At 36.8% G+C, this 22,781-nt stretch overlaps 4 protein-coding genes across 7 annotated transcripts; 3 read left to right on the top strand and 1 right to left on the bottom strand.

The window, feature by feature from the left end:
• Positions 1–229: 229 nt before the first annotated feature.
• Positions 230–4,380, top strand: LOC113781966 (transcription initiation factor TFIID subunit 11). Of its 3 annotated transcripts, none has more exons than XM_027327863.1 (6): positions 230–314; positions 557–891; positions 2,070–2,157; positions 2,663–2,762; positions 2,947–3,109; positions 3,866–4,380. In XM_027327863.1, the coding sequence occupies exons 2-5, from the start codon at positions 566–568 to the stop codon at positions 3,072–3,074; spliced, it is 642 nt and encodes a 213-aa protein (XP_027183664.1). In that variant the 5' UTR covers positions 230–314; positions 557–565; the 3' UTR covers positions 3,075–3,109; positions 3,866–4,380. The 3 variants fall into 3 exon arrangements, with proteins under 3 accessions (XP_027183664.1, XP_027183665.1, XP_027183663.1); XM_027327864.1 differs by having other exon boundaries at positions 240–353; positions 2,947–3,101; XM_027327862.1 differs by having other exon boundaries at positions 240–353.
• Positions 4,381–5,128: 748 nt separating this feature from the next.
• LOC113783110 (pentatricopeptide repeat-containing protein At2g01860) lies at positions 5,129–7,048 on the top strand. The gene has a single exon (XM_027329147.1). It carries the CDS (start codon positions 5,335–5,337, stop codon positions 6,925–6,927), a length of 1,593 nt encoding a protein of 530 aa, XP_027184948.1. The 5' UTR covers positions 5,129–5,334; the 3' UTR covers positions 6,928–7,048.
• Positions 7,049–12,289: 5,241 nt separating this feature from the next.
• On the top strand, positions 12,290–19,459 carry LOC113783819 (putative protein TPRXL). 2 transcript variants are annotated; one of them, XM_027330049.1, is made up of 5 exons: positions 12,290–12,587; positions 13,843–14,439; positions 15,798–16,341; positions 16,548–16,625; positions 18,879–19,459. In XM_027330049.1, exons 1-5 carry the CDS (start codon positions 12,577–12,579, stop codon positions 18,927–18,929), a joined length of 1,281 nt encoding a protein of 426 aa, XP_027185850.1. In that variant the 5' UTR covers positions 12,290–12,576; the 3' UTR covers positions 18,930–19,459. The 2 variants fall into 2 exon arrangements, with proteins under 2 accessions (XP_027185850.1, XP_027185849.1); XM_027330048.1 differs by having other exon boundaries at positions 18,876–19,459.
• Positions 19,460–19,924: 465 nt separating this feature from the next.
• Positions 19,925–22,073, bottom strand: LOC113782829 (glucuronokinase 1-like). The gene is made up of 2 exons (XM_027328759.1): positions 21,808–22,073; positions 19,925–21,295 (listed from the first exon to the last, which is right to left on the bottom strand). Exon 2 carries the CDS (start codon positions 21,264–21,266, stop codon positions 20,193–20,195), a length of 1,074 nt encoding a protein of 357 aa, XP_027184560.1. The 5' UTR covers positions 21,267–21,295; positions 21,808–22,073; the 3' UTR covers positions 19,925–20,192.
• Between the last annotated feature and the right edge of the window lie 708 nt (positions 22,074–22,781).

The following is a 22,781-nucleotide window of genomic DNA, read 5'->3' as shown; positions in this document are numbered from 1 at the left end:
TGCTTTTCCCTTTTGGTGAATTTTAAAGGCGTAAATTCGATTTTACTAAGATCACGCCTCCAAAGAGACGTATATCCTTCTCCTAAAAGGACTTTAAAGACGCAACTTCAACTGGCATCATATCGCACGCCTTCAAGTGCTGTCTCAGCTTGTAGTTGGAATTTCAAAAATAATACAATTAAGAGGAAAGATTGACAGGAAAGCCCATCCTATAAAATTTCATCGTTCCATTACCCGTTCCCAATCCTGCTCTCTCGCCCTTAAAAGCCCTACTAGATCTCCGTGCAATTCACAATCGCCGGCGGCTGCAGCAGGTACGCCACCACAACCACCTTTCCGACGGCGACGTCATAGTAAGACCAAATAAATTTCCTTTTCGCGGTTCACTACTTTAAATTTTCTTTTCCTGCACAAATCATGAACATTTATGGAATTTATTCTCTGAGATTCTCCGGAGCTAGGGTTTTTTTAAAAAAAATGATTTTTGGGGTTTATTTGGGAAGAAGGATTCTTTATCCTAGAAATTGATAAACATGTTTTTTGAAACATCGAGCAGAAGTAACAAATGCAGACAATGAAGCAATCAAAGGATCCCTTTGAAGTTGCATTCGAGGAGCAAGAAGAATCACCACCTGAATCACCTATTGCCGCTGATGAGAATGAAACACAAACCCCAGCAGCAGCAGCAGCTAGTGGTCAAGGAGATGACGTTGGTACAAGCGTTCCACCTTCATTGCCTTCAACCACCACTGGTGCGGCGATTTCAATTGGAGCTGCTGGTCCAATTGTCAAGTCCAAAGAAGAAGATGAGGAGGAAGATGAAGACAACATGGAAATTGAGCTTGGCAAGTTCCCTCCCAGTGGTGACCCTGATAAAATGGCCAAAATGCAGTAAGTCTTATGTTGGATCGTTAATATGTTTGTTTCCCTTAAATTTATTCCTAATGCTAAGAAAATTATTGCACCAAAATATCTTTCCGTGTATTGTTATAGTCTATGGCATTTGCCAGATGATTGAAGTGCATTTACATCACATACACGACTTTTACTCATTTCATTTCAAGAACATTGTATTTGCATCATGATTTTAGGAAACAATAACGTGGTTTAGAAAAGAAAATTGTGTGATGTTTGAGAAAAAAGGGGGAAAAAAAAGACACCAACTACTTATGGGAAATGGAAAAGAAGATAGGGTGATAACATGATTGGAGCGTGAGTTCTGGTAAGGAAAGGCGACGAATTTACCGTTTCTCTTTTTGTTCATAATATTGCCTGTTACTCTTCAAAGTTATAGAATCTATTTTTTAGGCCATAAGGTCACTCCTGTTGCAGGATAGGTAAAATATATATATCTACTAAAAAGGGGGAAAAAAAGATGGGAGAATGACAGAAATTTGAGTTAAACCAAAGGAAAGTTTAATGTGAATTACCATTTCATGTATTCTCAGCAATCACATGTTACCTAGTAAGGACAAAGAAGTCATTTTTAGTTGTTTAATGTTTAGTCTGTGCTTGATAAAATCCCTTTTATAATTAAATTCCTTCCAAGGAATTGTAGCTCTCAACACCTGGCTGATGATGGCTTGTTATTTGCAATATGCCATTTGGGACTTTGATGTATAAATAGTGCTGCTGAGGAGATGTAACTATTTCAGTCTTCAAGTTTTAAAAATATTTTATACTTAAAGTTGGTAATTATGTTTCATCCTGCAATCTGAAACTCAAAAAAAAAAAAAAAAAGGTACCTCCCAAGAAAACCAAAAAAAAAAAAATAAAAGTGCATTTTATGTACCCGCCATTTCATTGATTTGAGAAAGTAAATTGGCTCAAGTTGTTATTCTTGTGTTCTTCGTCAACCGAGTAACAGAAATGTTTTTGATATATACTCTTAGGAAATGATTGCAATGTGTTTTGATTCTGGGAAAGCAACAAAACGCAGAATAGATTTCTTTGAAATGTGAACAGCATTCAATTATTTGTATTAGCTCTAAGAGAAAGAGTGTTTATGATTTTTCTGTAATTTTTTTTCTATTTCTTTTTCTCCATTTTAACGCATCCTGTGTTTATAGGACCATCTTATCACAGTTCACTGATGGGCAAATGAATAGATATGAATCATTTCGAAGATCAGGATTTCAGAAAGCCAACATGAAGCGGGTACGCTATAACAACTAGAAAGCCCTTTTTCCCCTCTCCCCACATCAATACATCCTGCTGTACACAGTATCTGAATTATCGTTGGTCTTTCATTTTGTTTTTTCATCGTTATCTTCTGCAAAGGATTGTTCTCTCTTACTGTTTTTTAACTTGTACTGATCTTTCTGTGGTCTCATAGTTTCTTATTCTAAATTTATCTGGGCATGTGAAATGTTAGCCTAGTGGTCATATTTCAAATATTCCCTCCAACTAGTTTGAGAAGTGATTTATTCAAACTTTCAGTCGATAACATACAGAAAATACGAGGGAAAATTAGCTGGCAGAACCTGTTGGTGACATGCACACCTGAGACTACGCTGGCCACATACCTGTTTATGTAGCTTACATGTCTTATTTCTTGGGCATTATGAAACGATCACTGGCATATTTATTCCTCTACATCCTTTTTGCATCATAACATTGTTTTGTACTGTTGTTCGTTTATATTGTCATTTTGTCATTGCAGTTGCTAACGAGCATCACTGGAAGTTCAAAAATTTCTGTTCCTATGACAATTGTAGTATCTGGTATAGCAAAAATGTTTGTTGGGGAGCTTGTTGAAACAGGTACATGGGCAATTTACGAGCTGAGTCTTAAATTCATTTGTCAGTTTGCAATTTTTGTCTCTTGACAGTTGGAAGCCACAGGGAAAAGATCTAATTCTTTTCTATTGTGGATTCTTCAAAAAGTATAGCGGTGGAAAGTGCTAGAATTTCTTTAACGTGATACTATGATGCCTACAACTTGCAGCCAGAATAGTAATGACAGAGAGAAAAGAGAGAGGGCCAATTAGGCCTTGCCACATCAGGGAAGCATTTAGAAGACTGAAACTTGAAGGCAAGGTTCCAAGAAGATCAGTACCCAGGCTTTTTCGCTAGACAAATCTGGAAGCAAGATTCCATCATGTATGCAGGTGTTGAATTCTCCTCCATCTGCTGCTGGTTTGTTTTGAAATTTGTTTCTTCTGCATTGTAAGAAAATGTTCTTCTGCTTATTGTTTCTTTACTGGGTGACAATATTGGCAAAGCATGCTAACTTTTTGCATTAGTCTGCAATATCTGTGAAATGCCTGGATTTTAGCTTTGTTTCTGCCGTCAATGCATTTCCTGCTGTGTTTGAAAATTATGTATGGTTCAAGGAAGATACACGGACTTCATTGTTGCTGTACCATTATGTTCTTTATGTTCTTTTTAGATTGAGTGCCTGTTGATCCTTCCCCTGATATCTTATATGCATTTGAGTAAAATAAGGGATCGAGGATTCTAAATTTCAGCCTAATGTACTTGAACCTTTGATCCTTGTGCAAGAGAGCAAACTGGATTATGATAGACTAGTGTGGCTTGTGGTCTTATTATAAGCTCTTGTAAAGCTTCTTCTGTCCTGATTTGCAGCTGCACGTCTGTCAGAATGTTTAGGTTTTTGCTATTATAGATTCCATTGAGAAATGAGATAACATTGTAATTTTTTTACATGCACTTTATTCGGGGGAACGTTGGTGATGGAGCCGAGGTTAGTAATAGGAACCAGTAAAAGTTGTATTGACAACTCATGAAAATGCCTAACTGTTATTTGAAGGTCTAATTATTGGAAATATTTTCTTTTGTCCATTTCAATGACAATTATCTGCTGTTGCACTTTGACGCAAAAAATCACTTTTTTTGGTCTACAGAAGGGTCGCTATAGCCTATAAGCCCAAGCATACCCGGAGAACTGAAAAAAAGATGTAATGATAAGATGGTTTATGTGGATACAAAGGATTATGCTTTCCTCCAATGAAGAAGACTCTTGCTGCAGAGATTTACTGGAGGAATTGAGCGTGAGTTACCATTATCAGTCATCCATCCGGCATTGCACGGCCAGAGAGTTAAGATCTCGAATTGCAATTATGTCCAAACTTTACAAGTTTAGAATTTGGATGGTGTAGTTCACCCGTCTTGGTGAGTTGTCTATTAAAGGGTAGGCTAGTGATTTGGGTGTTGTATATCTTGCAAAGGTACTCTTGCACGTAAGCTGATTAAGCTCAAAACTCTTCCACTTGACTATTGAAGGATTGCCTAGTGATTTCATGGTTGTGTAGCTACAGATCATCATCCACATGATTGAGAGTGTTAGTTTGGGAATCAATACTATATTCACGATTATGATTTATAAGCTCACCGATTGGAGTGGGCAGTCAATTTCTAACTTGATGCAGTTTAATCTGGTATTCCAAGCAACTATAAATGTACACAAACGATTTTTTTTTTTACGGGTTTTTCTAAAGGAGTCCATTGAACATTCGTTAAAACATTTAAAATTCACTTCACCTATTATATATATATATATATATATATATGCAGATATTAATAATTATTATCTCTCTTTGTATTTATATATTTTTTATTTAATTTTATCTACCCTTTTTTATATTTATTTATGTTTTTTAGTTAATCTTAAATTTTTAAAAATATAAAACTTGAAATGTATTTTAACAGTGTCTATTTATATCTGAATGAGCGTATTTAGAACGAGTGTTGCGACAAAAAAAAAGAGAGTATTTGGACGAGTGTCTAATAAATGCCTGTTAGACAGACTTTTATTTTATATAGATCTTGTTTAAATTATTATTTTTTGAATTTCTTGTAAAAAATATATTATAATGATTTAATGTATATTAAGTAAAAAGATAATTCGAAAATGTGATCAAGAAAAACATAAAAAATTTTCTTTAGAAAACTTCAATTCAAATCGTTGTTGCCCGAATGGCAGCTATTGAACCACGACCTTTGATAACAAGTGAGGGTTTAAGATAAAAAAATTTCAAAATCCAAAATGGCTGATATTTCCGGTCCGAATCTGACCCCACCGGAAGGTCCGGAACCCATTTGTGGCTTCTTTTTTTTGCTTTTAAAGAAGAAGGCCCCTATTTAATTGGGGGTCACTTCCTTTCTCTTTTTTGGTTTACTTTGTGTCTGAATACATGAATTAGTTCTATTTACGCAATGCGGTCAACATCACTGTCTACACAAAGGAGGAGCAGCGGTAAACTGGGAATATTCTGACAATCCTGCCACATTCTCGCTCAATCTTTAACAACTATACTCGGACCCATAAGCTGTTCGACGAAATGTTTAACAGAAGATTCTGAATTTAATTATTATGGCACTTATGGAGCAGAGGAGCTTTCTTGGCTCACTGGGTCCATACCCACTCTCTGAAGCTACAATAACAAGTAGCAGAATTCTATATGGAGCTAGTTCAAGTCTGTTCATCCCAAGCAGTTATAATACTGGAAGAAACATGAATTTAATGGCACACTCTTGTGCTAGTAGGAATACCAAACTGTATTACAGGAAACTTCCCAAGAACCTGCATAATCCACGCCGACCTAAGCTCCCCCCAGACCCCAGCCTTCTCGGTCTTGACACGGTTGCCCAGAGGAATATGCCTGGCTCTTCTACCAATGACATCTTTACAGATGATGACAACTTTGATGATCTTGTAGTTGATGATGAAGAGAAGGAAGAAGGAAGTTACGTTAGTCATGATGAAAATGGTGAAATTATGTGGGACCAAGATGAGATTGAGGCAATCTCCTCACTTTTCCGGGGGAGGATACCTCAGAAGCCTGGAAATTTGAATAGACAAAGGCCTTTACCGCTGCCACTTCCCTGCAAGAACAGAGCTTTAGGCCTTCCAAACCAGAAGAAATTTTCAAGAAAATCAGTTGCTATATCTAGGCAGTCAGTGTCGAATCAGTTGTACAGGAATCCAACTTTTTTGGTTGGTTTAGCTAAGGAGATTAAAGACCTCCCTCCCAAGGAGAAAAATGTGTCGCTGGTTCTAAATAAGTGGGCTCGGTTTCTTCGTAAAGGGTCCTTGTCCATAACAGTTCGTGAGCTAGGCCATATGAGTTGTCCTGAAAAAGCTTTACTTGTGTTTTGTTGGACTCAGAAACAGCCACATTTGTATCCAGATGACAGGATTCTTGCTTCCACTGTTGAGGTCTTGGCTAGATCACATGAGTTGAAAATGCCTTTCAAATTTGATGACGTTAAATTTATCAGCATGGTCAGCCGGAATGTATATGAAGCGATGGTAAAGGGCTTTATTAAAGGTGGAAGTTTGAATATCGCGTGGAAGCTTCTCTCAGCTGCTAGAGATAGTAAAAGAATGTTGGACTCAGGAGTATATGCTAAGTTAATTTTGGAGCTAGGGAAGAATCCGGATAAAGAAGTATTAGTCTTAAGCTTACTTGAAGAGCTTGCTGCAAGAGAGGATCTGAATTTGACTCCACAAGACTGTACTGCAATCATGAAAGTTTGTGTAAGGCTTGGGAAGTTCCACATTGTGGAGGGGCTTTATGATTGGTTCAAGATGTCTGGTCGTGTTCCAAGTGTAGTCATGTATACTACAGTCACTCATAGTCGCTATTCTGAGAAGAGATATAGAGAGGCATTGGATGTTGTTTGGGAGATGGAAACTACAAACTGCCTCTTTGATCTTCCTGCTTATAGAGTAGTAATAAGGCTTTTTGTTGCTTTGGATGATCTCCCTAGGGCTGTACGCTATTTCGCAAAACTTAAAGAGGCAGGTTTTTCTCCAACTTTTGATGTGTACCACTGCATAATTCAAATCTATTTGTCTTCTGGTAGAATAGCCAAGTGTAAGGAGGTCTGCAGGGAAGCAGAGTTGGTGGGGTTCAAACTGGATGAGCAAATAATATCACAATTGTTTGAACTGGATAAATGAATTAGGGTAACTTTTGTTGTCTATTTCATTTTTGTTGCTTCTATCTGACGGCTCATTTTGATCTGTATGCACTCTGTTGAAAGTATGATATTCTGAGCCTTGACCATCTCAGTTGAATTTATCCAGATATTCAATTTAGTCAACCTTCTAGTTAGCTGATGGAATTTCTTCTTTTGCCCTTCTAATTAGGATTTTTAGTTGTTGTTATTCCTGTGTTTCCATACTTGTTTCTTTTTCTTTTCCCTTCATTACCTTTGCCACTTAATATGGTTTAAAGATGTCTTTGCTCTGCATCTTCTACAGTGTCTTGAAAGGGAACTGCAATTGATGCAAAGTAGCTTCTCATGGTCATTGTTCATATTGCATTCAACTTGCTAAAGCCAGTCTGTCATGATACCTCAACAGGATATTTGTCGTTCATTTTCAGAAAGCTGTGGATATAAATGTGTCACAGGAAAAGTAGGAAATACCTCTATGACATCCATCTTTTGTAGACTAGAAGCACAACGTGCATTCTTTGAGTTCTGTATTGGCAAAAAAGGCTAAGAATTTTCTTCATTGACATGGTAGAGTGACTAGATATGTGTCCCTAGGATCCCAGCCAAGCATCTTAAAAGGCTCAGCATCTTCTGTTTCTTATGGCCAATCTATTTATAGGTGGTATACTCTTTGTTCAATTCTAGGCCCTTAGAAATCTAGTGAATCTTATTTTCTTTTAGTTCTAGAATAAATTCATAATCTTATAACTATACTTCTCTTGCTGTAATTCGCATGACACTTTTGTTTGAAGTCATATAATAAAAAACCTAATAGTACTTTAATGTAAATGAAAAAGACAAATATTTCAACTACCGGAATAACTCAGCCAGTTTTGATGTTTTAAAGTGAAGTTTGATAGAAGAAAAATAGTATTATACATAATTTCCTTTAAATTTTTATTGACTCAACAGTGAGGTACTGCAAATATTCGGAAAAAGGAAAAAAAAGAGAGGAAAGGTAAAGCAATTGGTTAGTTAATATAGCAAGATAAATTTCATGCCTTGTGTTTATGAGCAAGTGCACACTTGTGGCTTCTGGGTGTCTTTGTTGTCGCAGATACATTCTGTTAGGCTGTTAGATCATCAAGCTACAGTTTGTTCTGAATGAAGCTGACCTTGCTCTCTTGGGGTTTTTCTTTCAGCTTTCTACATGGTCTTCCTTGGCCTTCCTTTTCTCTACATACTTTTAATGCTCTTTTCTCAAATCCATGACTGGATTAGATTTAGATGCTACCAAGTATTTAGATTCTGTGTATGAAGCCATGTAAAGTTTTGACTAATCTTTCCATCATATTCTGCTTTGTCTTGGAAACTGGATGACTCTAGCATTAGCTCTGGTTGTATACTAAAGCTATATACGTTGATTTGTAGCTCCCTCAATTTCATATGCCACGTCTGCTGTCTGAGATATTTGTAATCTGATAAATGCCACAGGCTTCAATTCAATCCGAGCTTTCCTATTGAATTGCACACTCAAGGAGCTTTCTCAATATTACACCTTGTGCTTTTGTTGCTCTTTAACAGGAAAATATTCCATATGTCTTTAAGCTAAAAATGGTGCAAAAGGTTAATTTTTTTTTGTGCTATGTCAATAATTCTTACTTCTGCTTTCGTTTCACCCATAAGAACTACAGTTTGATGAGATTGGAAGTCCACAATTAGCTTCACCATGGAAGAGTGCAGCGATTAATGACTTTCCAAGCCAATTTAAACAGGTAGAAAGCTCATTTCAGGTGCAATTTCCTCAACTGAATAAAGTTATGGCTGTGCTCCCTGGATGCTGCTGCGGTTTTTCTTTAGGTAACTCCTCAAGTCACCCTTTTTTAAGTTCAACCACTGTCCTGAGGGATGGCATCTGTGCTTGCACTATCTTCAGCAGTTCCTTTCCAAGTTGTGCTGAAAAATGCATTGGCTAGAGAAAGATTCAGCTTTCCTTTATTGCTTGATAGGCCACGACAATAATATAAAACCAAATACTTCGCTTGAAAGAGTGTTTAAATCGACAGCAAGAAGACTTTTCTCCGGCAAGCTAGTCAATCAGGCTGATGTCTTAATCTTTCTTTTGGTTGGCCTTGACTTTCCTATTTTATTAGGTCTAGAATTCTTGACGGCAAGAAAATGCATACTACCATAACAGTGCTGAGGATGGTTAAGGAAAGAAGTTGGGCCTCTAACGACAGAAAATGGTCAACAGATACGAAAGTGAGGAAGGAGTGAATTTCGATAGGAAATCGGCCTCAACCTCATACTACAAACCTTTCAGATGCAGTAGCAATACATTGGCTGCATTACATATAAGGGCAAAGATTGAAAGCCTTTAAAGCCGAATTTATATGGTGTTACAACTCAGGGAGGTTCAGCTTCAAAGGCGGGAATTCGGCCGATATTAAGCCGAAAATGAGTGTGTTTGGATAGGAGATTATTTGCAATAATTATTATGACACTTTTCACGACGTGACATATGTGAGATAAAAAGGTTTTAGAAAAATAAAAAATTAATTGAAAATTATAATTGTGATACTGACAAAAAAGAAGAGGAAGTTCGAGAAGAAGAGGTTTTAGGTGGTTAAAAATATCTGATATCTTGGACTAAAAACTGCAATTTCTTCACTATTTTGGTTAGAATATGAGAGGAGCATAAGGGGGAGCCAAATTGAGGCTGAGGAAGAGAGATTCCGGCTAACTGAAATTGCCAAGGGAAAGATGTCCAGATAAAAAGATGTCCAGATAAAATGCCAAGAACGTAACTTGTAATAAAGCTTTTCTTTAGCTTAGCTTGTCATGCCATTGAATCTCATTAGTGATGAATATTTGCTTTGATTTCTTATAAAGAAAGAAGATACACGAGGAATTCTTTGAGGCTGAGAAAGAAACATCCTCTTCATTTCCGCGAAAGACCCCAGAAGACTATACCAAAAAAAAAAAAAAAGGGGAGGGGGGGGGGGGGGGGGGGAAGACCCAGATATAAAATGGCGTCAAATTAAACCAGATATGTCACAATACTAAAATTAAAATTGAGGGAAATACTTTACTGTAGCAGTGTATATGAAAATTTGGATTAGCTGTTTTTGAGGGTGTTTTAAAAATATTGTACTGTAACACTGTATATAAAAAACTTTACTATAAATGTTTTTTGAAATATTTGATACATTATATACATAAGATGTTTTTGTTTGTAATTGAAAATCTTTTTTTTTTCAAAAATAGACCAATCCAAATGGATTTTTATATTGTGATTTTCGTTGAAATTTCTTGACATATCAACAATAAAATGAGACTTAAGTCAGACATGACGAGAAAAGGAAAACGGAGAGATAATTAATTCACAATGGCAGTGGTGTCATCTATCCTATCTCCAATTTACGTTGCAAGCAAACATTTCTAAGTGGACCAATGGATATCGTAATCACATTCTATGTGGACCATGGATATACGTCATTACTTCTTTTTTTTTTTTTTGTAAATAACATACATCAAATGTAGTTAATTAAGCAAGTTTTGTGTTTTTTTTTAATTATTTTTTTAAGGGGTGTCCCGCAGGGAGTGGACCCCGCAGGCTATTCTCCACCCTCTACAATTTGCTGGCAGTAAGGTTCGAACCAGGACCTAAGGCTCCATCTTCAGCAACCTCAACCACCAGACCATCTTTTTCCATAAATTTTAACTCATTTTGTTCCATCCAAATCATTTCATGCAAATTTGATGACAAGATACTCTTGGATGAATATGATTCTTACATGTTGACCTATTCATCAAAATAAAAAATGCGAAATGGTTAGAAAATTTAAAACAAAATAATAAAAATGAGCCTTACCCTAATGAAAACACATCATCTTCCTTTCTCCATTGATTGCACTCAAATGAAAAATGAACAAAAAGAAAATAAATCACAAAAGAATGAAAGAAAAAAGCAATCCCAAATGGCCAAAGCTCGCCTACAAGAAAGGAGTCTTTATATGTTATCTTGAACAACCTGTTTCGGTTGCATTTTTTAGAACTTTTTGTGAGTTTTATAAATAAATAAATAATACTGTAGTGATATGATATATGTGAGATAATAACGTGATTAAAAAAAAATGTGTATGGAGAATATTTTTAAAAAAAATTCTCCAAAACAAGTGAACTTGGTGTGCTCATCTAATTGGAGTGATTCATTAGTACCGTGTATCTTCAAACCACGAATTGAACTGGTGCATGCTCAAAATATAAAGGTGCAACATCCTAGTCAAAAAAATAAAACAAGAAAAAAAAAAAGAAAAAGAGAATTGAATGTCACACACACAAACATAAGCAAAGGGCCAAAGGGTGGAATGGAATATGAAAACGGGGCGGGGTTGAAGAGGGTAGGGACCCGCCCCCACCTCTTGCTCCCCTCGCCCTGCTTCTTCTGCGCGAGCTAATAAAAATTTATTCTATAATTATATTATAATTAAATTTTAGTCATTAATCAAATATTTAAATATCAAGGCATTGTCAAATTATTATCTATTATAATTTCATAATTAAAATTCATAATCAAAATAAAATTATCTTAATACAATTCAACATGACGAGATAAATATAATTAAAATAGTCAAGTTTTTACTTTTGAGACAAATACAATCACCAAGTCATTGTTGTGATTTTTTTTTTTGAAAAAAAAAGGATGTTATTGTATTAAGTGTGATTAGGAATTTAGTATAAAAGTATCAGTAAAATTAGCATAACTAATTAATATTTTAATTAGTAAATATGTATAATTATTAATATAATTGATAACATTAATTTTATTATATATACTAATACACATTATGTAGTATTTAAAACTAATAATATTCCCAATTAGTGTGTTTGGATTGCCAAATTATCCCAAATAATATTTTGTTTGCATCATAAACACATTTTCCAATTCACCTTTTTATATTTCCAATTACTTTTTATCTCACATACATCACATCATAAAAAGTGCTACAGTAACTATTTTAAATAATATAAATTTATAATAATAAATTTATAATTAATTAAATTATATATATAATTTTTTTAATGGATGGTGAGACGAGGCTGGGATGCAGGTGTATGCCACCCCCCCCCCCCCTCCCCAACCCCACCCATTTTTAATAGGAGAAAATTTTTCACCAATTTTGCCTCATTCCATTAGATCTCACGGGTACTGGCCTCAATTGCCATATTTAATCCAACGGAAAAAGGAAAAAAAAATAGGGTAGAAGAGGGTAATATAGAGAAATCACTTAAAACCAACTTAAGTGTATTTTAAGTGTATATTTTTCAACCCATATTTTGATATTGTACCCTTTCCTCCCTCTCCTGCTGCAGCTCTCTTTCTCTCTCGCTTCTTTGTCTTCTCTTCCCCACTCTTCTTTCTCTTGGCTTCCTCTGTACTTTCTTTCTCTCGATTCTTGTGATATCATGAAGAGGAGTGAACCACACACCATTGGAGAGAATTAAGTACTACAAAAACCATCCTTCCTTCCTCTTCCAACTCTATTCTGTACTGGGGACTAATGCTGGATTCTTTCTAGATTCTAAAACAGAATAAAGTCAATCGGTTTCACCAACTGAAGCAGCTGGATTGTATTGTGTTTTGTGGGTTTCTCTTGTCTGTGTGTACATGATCATGAGGTGGGAACAAATCCCATATTCCAATTCTCTTTCTCCCTGTTTTCGTGTATGCTTTGATGGGAATTACAATGAACTCTCTCAGCTGTGCCTTTTGTGTTCTTGAATGTGAGAAAATCATCTGTTTTGGCCGTTGTTTGTGGATGTTCTTTCTTCAAGTTTGAGTCTTGAGATCGGTTACTGTTAATCTGTCTAGCCAATTAATCCATCAATGGGTCCTTTCTCTCCTATCTCCTTCCTCTGTCTCTATTTGAGATGAGAGGCAGAGCTATATCAGTGTAACCAATCATCATCTTCTTCACAGTAGCAGCTTCTTGATTGGACAATGCCAAAGATCCCTTTTTGCTTTGAGTTGAGAAATACCTTGAAACGCTTCTTGCAAAGGGACTATTCCCTGATTTGCTTATTTTGGTTTATATTTTCACTTGGAGATCGTGTTTAGCAGATCATGAACGAAAAGGGTTTTTTCTTTTTTGGAGAACATGAGTCTCTTAGAACGGTGCATATAAATCTTAGTCGGCTGCAGAGCACTATGTTTCTTCGATGGAAATGTAGGTGACCTGAAAGCCTGTGGATTCTGGTTCAGAATTAAGGATGAATTTGATTAGAGTTCATCAAGAATTGGTCTCAGAGATATGGGTTTGGGAGTTTTAGGCCTAGTTTGCTTTGTTTTCTTACTCCTTCAATTTCAATCGTTGGGTTTTTGTTTCTGTTTTGCTGGATGTGCTGTCCGCGTCCCTTCATATTCCCTACACCGGTTACTGGTTAGGCCTCTGTTTTTCTGAAAGACTACTTCTTCCTCTGCTCTACCTCCTCGTACCTCTGTGTTTGAAGAACAGTCTTTGTTGATTGTCAAAGATGCCATATTTTTATGGTATTCTTTTTTCCATGCTAAGGAGTTGGATGTGATGATCCGTTCCTTGAGGGAAATTCTGTTTCTGGTATCTTTTCCACTTCCCTTGTGGCTCTGGTGCTGAGTTATGAACTCTGAGTTGGTAAGAATATAGACCATTTCTGAATGTAAAGAAGGAAAGAAAATCTTGAAAAGCAGGTTACTTTTCATACTGTAATCGTAAATCTGTTTTGAGGCAATCTCGTTTGTTACCTGAGATCTTATTCTTGTGTTTCTTCACTCTTTCTGTTTTGGTTTTCCTGTGTATGTTAGTTTTGGTTGCTGGTGATGCATTCGTATGTATGATCTGCTTTTTGTCCATCAAAGATTGTTCTTTTGAACCTGAGCTAAAAATGGTTATCACAGGTATCAGAGGGTCATCCCAGATAGTCTACCATTGAGCAATGGAAGAAGAACACACTCAACTTCAACTCCGAGCTGGAAAACTAGCAAGGAAGACGAGGACAGAGCGGAAAGCAATGGCCATATCACAACAAAAACAAGCTCCAACTTTGAAGGCAAGGGCCTAACAAGATTTAGATCTCCATCTAAGGCCTCTCAAGACCACCATATTGGCAATGGAAATGGTAGTGCAATTGGCGGTGATGAAGCTGAAGTTCCTAATTCTCCACCAACTGCTAGTAACAGCAGGAATCATCAAAATCTTGACAGCAATGGAGTGGTTGGGGGTGGTGGGAATGATAATAATACTTTTCTGCAGTGGGGGCATAGAAAGAGGTCTAGGTGCTCTAGAGGCATGGCATTGACAGATGACACATCTTCATCAACATCAACTATTCAGTCCACCAAGCTCCAAAGGAGATTGGTGCCTCCTCACTCATCATCTTCCCCAAATTCAAACGCAAATACTATGCCTCCACCTTCACTCCCTTCTTCCAATGGGATTTCCAGAGGATCAAACCACAAAACTTCATCCAAAAACACAAGCCCTTCTCCTGTCAGGTAACCACCTTCTCTCTGCAATTCTTTAGGTGGGGCTTGGGGGCTGCAGTTTTACTGTTTTGACTGCTTAACCTTTTACTACTATCAGGCATTCAATTTTTCCAATTCTACCTGCCGTGTTTAGAAGAAGAATCAGATCTCACAAGCAACCAGAGGAAACTTTGCATTTTGAATTGCTTTTCTGCCCCCGTCATTTTGGCTTGAACTCTTCCACTTTGGAATGGTAAATTTCAAAAAAAATTTCTTGGGTCGGCCAAAAAAAAAAAAGAGAAAGAAAAAGGCTCTTGCTTTCTTTTCTTCTTCCACATATATTTTTTCCCCATTTGTGTGGCTATGCATGGTGTGAGGGGTACATACGCTGGAGCTGGGGCTAAGATTATTATTGTTTCTCAAGTATTCGTTAAAGAAGTAGTAGTTGTTGTTTTCTAGTACTATATGGAAGTATTGTGGTTGATCTACTTACTTAAAGCCTCTGACCTCGTTGGATGCACTAAATCCGGCCAAATTGATGAGGCAAAAGACTTTTTTTATTTTATTTTTCCTTTCTTTCTTTCTTTTTGATTGATTACCTGTTCTACCCTTTAAAAAGTGGATGCAGAATCCCCTATTCATTTGATTTGATCAATCTGTCAAGTAGTCATACGTCAAGCTGTGCGCGTCCAAAGTCCAAAACCAAGACCTTGATTACCCGGTCTTCCCCTTTCTTGGGTTAGACAGTACAATAAAACAACCAAGTCTTAGGCGATAATCCATGAATATGAATATGAATTTCTTGATGCTTCTCTCTGCAGACTTGTGGGTGGACATTTATTTATATATATATATATTGTTACCACTGAGCAGTTTTACTCAATAGTAGTACTAGTTTCATCCCTGGTTTTGCATTTTTCTAAAATTGATTTTCAAGATTTCTTACTATTGTTACCATTCAACTTCAAATTCTTGTGCATAAATTCTTGATGGGTTTTTTTGGCTCCATGGTGTTATGATGGCAGCAAGTACCTGCTTTGAATATGAGTAGTGTATCTGTTCTGGATGGTTTGTATGTGCTTTTCTTCTTTTTAGGTGGGGATTAAAAGAGTGTACTTTCTGTTGTCTGCCCTGCCCTGCCCTGCCCTTGATTTATCTATCTGCAACACCCCTAAACGTAATAAAGTACTACTTACAATATATATTGTGAGTACACAACTCTCCTTTGCTTTTCTTTTCTGATCTGTAGTAGCAGACTCCTTGATTGAGATTCTTTTGATTGGTTTTTTTTTTTTTCAACCAACCAAAATCAACAAGTGTCATCACCTGTCTTGCTCGACTCTATAAACAAAACAAAAACCTCTTTGTGACTTTTGGGCCATGAACAGGCGGAATATGGAAGAGCGATCGGGACTTGTTGGCAGCAAGTCTCCGCCAACCGGTAGTGGTGGTGGCGGTGGCAGCAGGGCTGTTGCATCTAGATCTAGAGGAGGGAAAAGGTCTCCTTCGCTTGATAAAAAGACCCCTTGTCTGTCTTCTGCTTCGGCCAGGGATGAGAAGATGAATGCCTGCTCCGTAGCAGCAGCACAGCAAGAGGAACAAAATCAAGAAGCAGCTGCTGCTGCTGCTGCTGTTGCTGTCGGAGACGTAAATCGTATTGTCTCTCCTCCACGTCAAGCTGGTGGTTGCAGCATCAATGATGATAACAACCATGACAATACCAATGCTCTTCGGACGGCGAAAATCACGGCGGCAGCAGGAGGAGGAGGAGAAAGGTTGAATAATGGCGGTGGCAGTGAGGTGAATGAGTGGCCTAGGATTTACATTCCACTTTCAAGAAAGGAAAAAGAGGAGGATTTTCTAGCAATGAAAGGGACCAAGCTTCCTCAGAGACCCAAAAAAAGGCCCAAAACTATTGATAGAATACTCCAGGTATTATAATCTTTCTTATCATTCTCTTCCATTCAATAAGCAAATATTCCACTTAAGCTGCCAGTTTTATCTTTTTTCTTCCACTTAAGTCTCCTATAGTAGTAGTGATTAATTGTATTGATGAATGTTCTCAATCACCCCCAAAAAAACACACTTCTTTTCTAATGAAAATGCAATTTTTTTTTTCTCCTTTGATGGCATGGCAGTATTGTTTTCCTGGGATGTGGCTTTCTGACCTGACCAGAGGTCGATATGAAGTTAGGGAGAAAAAGTGCCCCAGAAAGGTAATAAATTCTTGATTCCTTCACGTTTCTTCCTTAGTTTATTTGTTGTTTATTATTATTTATCTATTGTTAACCTAGGTGTGGTCAACAGACTAACTCAGCAGCCTTGTTTGCTTTCCTACCCAAAAATAATATATATATATATATATATGTATGTATGTATATATATATATGTATATGTATATATACATATACATACACGCGCCCGCTCGGACACTTAGCAAGTAGAAAGTAGAAAGTAGCGGATTGTGAACGTAGAGTTTTTGAATTCTAATCGTGCTTCCTTCTCACATCTTAAATCTCATCCTTCCTCTATTAAAAAAAAGTTAAAAAAAATTTGTAAATTTAAAGTGGATGTCATCATTGTCAACTAAATCAATTTAAAGAATTAACCCATAAATTTTTTTTTTCTTGTTTTTAACCCATAATTTTTAAATGGGCTATTCATCAATAATAGTTGATTGGTGATTAAAATAAGGAGTCAGGGAGAATGGCTGGTTGGTTGGAATTGAACAAAATGGCGTCCATGAAGTTTTGAAGGAATCAATGTACGTCGTGTCACGCGCCTTAGGAGAGTCAGATGTTTGTTTTCTGGGCAAATTTCGTAGTATTTTTTTTAAAGGTTGGAATCAATCAAATCTTTTATGTGATAAAATTAGATTGAATACACAAAATGTTTTTTTTTGGAATTATACATAATGATCAAGTGCCAAATTTTAATCTTATGACATGTGGAATCGATTAGAACAGAGAAATTTTATCCGCTTATCTTGGAATTATATTCTAACTCCCAAAAAAAAATTTTTTTTTTTGACAAAACAGTGGTTTTTTCCTTTTTTTTTTTTTTTGGTGTGTAAAACCATAACATAGTGTTGTGAACCAATGGAGTAGAGTGATACACGCCAATTGCTAACAAGCACGTAATTATCTATAACAAGAAAACTTATCCTTCAATTGAATCGTTTATTAAGAATAATTTATACACCTTCAATTAAATAAATGGTTTATTGTTCACTCACTAATCATCAAGAGATTGGATTCTTGAACCAAAATGAGCACAAACTTTTAATTGGTTGATAATCACTTATTGAGCACAATTTAAGCTCCATTTCTTAATTCTGTTTGGATTGCTATTTTTTGGAGGAGTTGTAGAAAAATGTGTTAGTATATTGATTTGTTGTTGTATATGAGATAGGAAAGGTAATTGAAAAATATGTTCATCGAAAATGCAAAAATTTTTTAGAGAAAAATGGCAATTCAAACGATTATAAATTTTTTATTTAAGAGAGACTCTAGATTTTTTAATCAATAGTAACTGGTCAACAGTTAATGTTTTAAGCCTCGTGGGCCCGAGGTGTCTTTAAGGCTATATAGAAAAAATGTTTAGTAATTAATTCCACATACTTATTCATTAGTTGGATTGGGCCCATGTGCGGGAGCTACCCATTATGACGAATGAGACCGAGTCCCCGTTTCTTTTCTCGTGGATTTTAAGTTAGACCTAAAAAGTAAACAAGGGTAGTACGGCTAATCTGGACGCTGATGGAGACTGACTACTTGGGTTTTCTCTAATTGTTAGGAATTGGGATATGCACGTGACCCTACCTAAATGGAATTAAGGCTTGGCCCGTCTAGCCCTTGGACTAGTCTAGCGAACGTTGTCCAATCATTTTTCGGTTTGCAGCACTACTTTAGACGGCTCACAGGGTTTGGTTTTGATGGATCATTTCCTATAAAAAGGCATTTTTTTTTAATTTTATTGTTAATGTGAGGATTGCATTAATAGACGTGATCATTTTAGTATTAATGTGAGGATTGCGTTAGTAAATATGATTTTAAAGATATGCCTTGATCCGAAAGCACATCAACTTTTACTAATCCAAAAAAAGAAATCATTGTTTTCTTTTAACCTTCTTTTTTAAAGAGAAAAATAAATCAGCAGATAATATGAAATGGGGGTCTATCTAACCGGGGGGGGGGGGGGGAGCACGTGTTAAAATATATTTCAGGTGTTATATATTTAAAAATGTAAGATAAATTAGAGAAAATAAATAAATACAAGAGTGGATTGGTAGATTAGATAGGGAAAATATATAAATATAAGGGAGGGTATTGTGTACGAATATGGTATGTTAGGTGAATTTTCCCCATTTCCATTAGAAAGGTTTATAGTTTCTTTTGAATGGAAAAAGCAATAATATCTCAAACATGATTTGTTGTTGATCCATCTAACTTGCATCTACCTTGCAGCAGAAGCGAAGGGGACTGAAAGGAATGGAGAGCCTGGAAAGCGATTCCGAATGAAAAATTTCTTTAAACATCAATGGAGATGATGAATGCCAAGTCAAGAGTCTCCAACCTCATCACATTTTTGCCTCTGCTTGCCGAGCCAATGTTGGAATAGCTCACCATACATTCCTTGGCTGCTGGGATTCCTCCCATCAGCAGGCAGACAATACCAGGATTTGATGGATGCAGACCAATGAGCTCGGATCAGAGATTTCCACCCTGGACTTCACCAAATTCTTGTTCTTGATGATCACTTGTATTGATATACTCTATTCTACGGCCGATTTTGCTACCTAACTCATTTGGCCAGCTACCCTATAACTACCAGAGCATGGTCCCAGGGGGGAATATAAGCCAGCTATTTCGGTTTTGTTGTCACCATCATCAAACACTCTTAATTTGTTTCTGTACAAATCAGCTGCCTTGCCTTATTTCTTCTTATCTTGGTTTCTATGTACCCTTAGAATTGGTTCTTTCTATCTAAAGACTCTACCCCATTTTATTGGTTCTTTCACATTTTAAAACGAGATTAACTTTCATCTTTATTGCAATTATCCTTGGTTCAGTATACCTCTTACGCACACTAATAACTCGATATGTTCATAACCAAAGTTTAAGCCTTTAAGGTATGGGTGATGGTCCAAAGTGGCAGAAGATATTTGGTACTTCAAACCACGGTTGAAATCTGCACAATCACATACCAGCAACTTAAAATCCATGGTCAAAGCAAGGCAGAGTGCCAATCCCCTCCAGAAAGACTTTTGATCACGGTCAAATAGGAGAACAGCTAGAAGCATTTGGTGGCGACAAAGTAACTAAGCTATGTCATTTATTATTAAAGGCCAAATGCCACTCGCTCCAGAAGTTGGTGACTGATGCTGGCTTACCATCAGTAACTTCATCTTTTGGCGTCCTAGTTAAGAGGGAGGGATCTCATTTCTGAGTAGCCCAACAACCACTATCACCCTCCATCCTTGGTTCACCCACATTAAAAGAAGGGAAAAGAAAGGGAGCAAAAAATCATATAAGTGACTGTAAATGCTACATGTAGTATCCTAACATTTGTAATTTGCCAAAATACAGAGCACTTAGAAATTTAGAATAGTAATCCAGATTTCCCCGAAGATAAGATATGTTTTTCCTTTTTCGACAATGGCAACAGACAGAGATTCAAAGACGTATAAATGTTCACTAGAAACTGGAAAAATCCCAGCTTGCTCTGGGCTGTATAAGCTTTTATGGAACATAATGGAAAGTAACATCCCTACTTCTGCAGGTTTATTTTGAAGATATAGACTTGAGATCGATATCATTTAAAAGAGAAGGAATAAACTTAACTGGTTCAATGACAAAACCAGCCTTGTGATATGCATCCTCCAGAAGCTCTACTTGTGAAGGTCCGTCAGGACAGAAAACCACGGCAGCACCTCCACTCCCAGTGAATTTTGATGCAGCACCAACCCTTCGTGCCACTTCAATCATCTTAATATTAAGAGCACCAAGTGCATTGTCGCCAAACATGCTCCTTCGCAGATCAAAATTACGGTTCATGAGAGTCACCAACTTGCCATAGTCCTTTGCAAGCAATGCAGCCCTCCCTTCCAAAGCAATATTAGCTACCTCATCCATTGACGATATAATGAACTCATCACCATCTAACCATCTCTGCCTAACTGCACTGTGCACCTTTCCAGAATCACTCGGATTCTCGGCATAGACAAGATAAAGAGGGGGAAGAATAGTAATATCCATAGGCGTATAATTTCCATGCCCCAATTCTTCCATGTACTTTTTGCTGAAATCCATGTAAACAAGCCCCCCGTACACCTGTGCCACCCTGTCCTGGAGACCAGCAACAATGCCAAGTTCCTTCTCGGCATTAAGAATAAGGTTGGGCCTAACCTCAACCTTAATCAAATGCCTCACATTATAGAAATCCAAAAAGCAGCTAAGAGCAGCACAGACGATGGCACTAGACCCCGATAGCCCTGTCTGGCGAGGTATATTGGTATCATATGACAGGGTAAAATTTCCTTCGCGTAAACTGATATTCTCATCCCTGCAGTAGTTGTGAAAAACTTTGCATATGGCCATAAGCAAACGAACCCCTCCATAATACCCTTCAGCTTGCAACCGATTCACCATGTGAGAGAGGGACTCAAATTGGACCAAATCATGAGTAGGGTGTGGCACAATAACAAGCTCTTTAGAAGGTTGCAAACGCACTGAAGCCCAGAAGTTGCCAAGGCTGAAAGAAATGGTTCGCCCATAATAAACATCGCTAGGATTTCCCAGCAATCCCACCCTGGCATACGCCTTGTGCTCTATCACATTGCCATTCTCTCCGGCCATTCTCAACAACACAATTTTGCAAACTAGCACTGCAGAAATGTTATAGCAAATATATACAATGAACCAATTAGACAATAAGAACAATGTAGGTAATCATATCTTGAAAACTGTCAGAGAAATGAGATAATCATCAATGCTGCTAACTTTAGAAACTTTTTCAATAGCATCACTAATCTGAGCAAGTGGAAAAGGAAGATGCTGAACTGTTTTCTTCTCAATCATTTATTTAGTGCATCGGGGTACCTAACAATCTTGAATAATACCATCAGAGAAAACAGTAAGAAAAAATATTTCCCATTCATGGGCTTCCTACCTCCAATGGTTGGTTTCCTTAAAAGTTAAAAAATCATCATTGCCTGGCAGAACCAAATCTACATATTAAAGAGTACTAGATAAGCATCAAGCTACAATTTAGGTGAACTATGGAGGGTCCTAAGCAGTTAAGATAAAACTGGTCATGGTAATAAAGAATTAACAAATTTGACAAGAAAATGGAAAATCCCAACATGGAAAAGTTACTAAACTGATGAATCAGAATTACCTTCTTGTTTGCCAGACTAGAGAAGGCTGTCACGCCAACAAGATCTTATTCTGGTCTCCGGTAACGATGGGTTGGTTGGGAGATTTGCAGCAAGAATGTGACGGTAGAAACAGTAATCCTATTCCCAGCTAGTGTTATGGCTGGCTGCTTAGCAGCCGCCCGTCGGCGAGGGAACCCGCCGGAATGGGGAAATATAAAATGAATTAAAGAAAATGGAAATTAGAAGGAAACGTAGAAACCTAGGAATGCAAGTGGAAATTAACGTGAGCAGTCCACGTATGACTCACGTTGGAAAATGGAGTATTGTGTTAATCAATTATGGGAAAAATATTAAACGGTCAATCTGCAGCACTTGGCAAATTTAAGTATTATTGTATTAGTAGTACCAAAATTACCAATGATCCATCATCAACTCAAGTATAGGAGAAAATATATGGCTGGCTAAACCATCATTATGTGGTAATTAATGACTAGTGATATCATACTTTCTCACACTCTCAATTTTTCAATATGAATTGTCAACAATGATATTATCTTATCTACAAAAAATTTAATATTTTTACACTAGAAAAAACTTCTTTTGAGAGGGAAAAAATTGACTATTGGTTGAAAGGAGGTAGCATGAGTTACTAAAAGCTAAAACATAAAAATTATTAGAATTAGACATCAGTGTAGCAAATCTTTGTGCTCAACCTAGACCAAACTCTGTTGGGGGTGGTAAAAGCAAGTGTGTTGAGTTTCTCCAAAGGAAGGGCAATGGAGATATTAATCTAGATGGTTTCAAACTTAGGGACAATTAGGAACTAATTATTTTTAATTATATAACGAATAACTAAAGAATTGTACGCAGTGATCAGCAGAGGGCTCTTAGAATTTTCTTTCTTTACTGTCAGGTCTAAGGTTCGAATCTTGGACCTAATAATTGGAAAAAATTCTAAAAGTATGGAGAAGGGTGGAAGGTTCAAAAAAGAGAA

The sequence above is a fragment of the Coffea eugenioides genome, chromosome 9 (assembly GCF_003713205.1).
Source record: "Coffea eugenioides isolate CCC68of chromosome 9, Ceug_1.0, whole genome shotgun sequence".
NCBI lineage: Eukaryota > Viridiplantae > Streptophyta > Magnoliopsida > Gentianales > Rubiaceae > Coffea > Coffea eugenioides.
The sequence above is the reverse complement of the archived record's forward strand: the minus strand, read 5'-3'. Positions and strand labels throughout refer to the sequence as shown.

Coding starts and splice junctions, on each gene's coding strand:
- LOC113782829 (XM_027328759.1), bottom strand. CDS start 21,266: ATGGCCGGAGAGAATGGCAATGTGATAGAGCACAAGGCGTATGCCAGG.
- LOC113783110 (XM_027329147.1), top strand. CDS start 5,335: ATGGCACTTATGGAGCAGAGGAGCTTTCTTGGCTCACTGGGTCCATAC.
- LOC113781966 (XM_027327863.1), top strand. CDS start 566: ATGCAGACAATGAAGCAATCAAAGGATCCCTTTGAAGTTGCATTCGAG. Junction 892..2,069: donor GATAAAATGGCCAAAATGCA/GTAAGTCTTATG, acceptor CTGTGTTTATAG/GACCATCTTATCACAGTTCA. Junction 2,158..2,662: donor AGAAAGCCAACATGAAGCGG/GTACGCTATAAC, acceptor TTGTCATTGCAG/TTGCTAACGAGCATCACTGG.
- LOC113783819 (XM_027330048.1), top strand. Junction 14,440..15,797: donor ACAAGCCCTTCTCCTGTCAG/GTAACCACCTTC, acceptor GGCCATGAACAG/GCGGAATATGGAAGAGCGAT. Junction 16,626..18,875: donor AGAAAAAGTGCCCCAGAAAG/GTAATAAATTCT, acceptor TCTACCTTGCAG/CAGAAGCGAAGGGGACTGAA.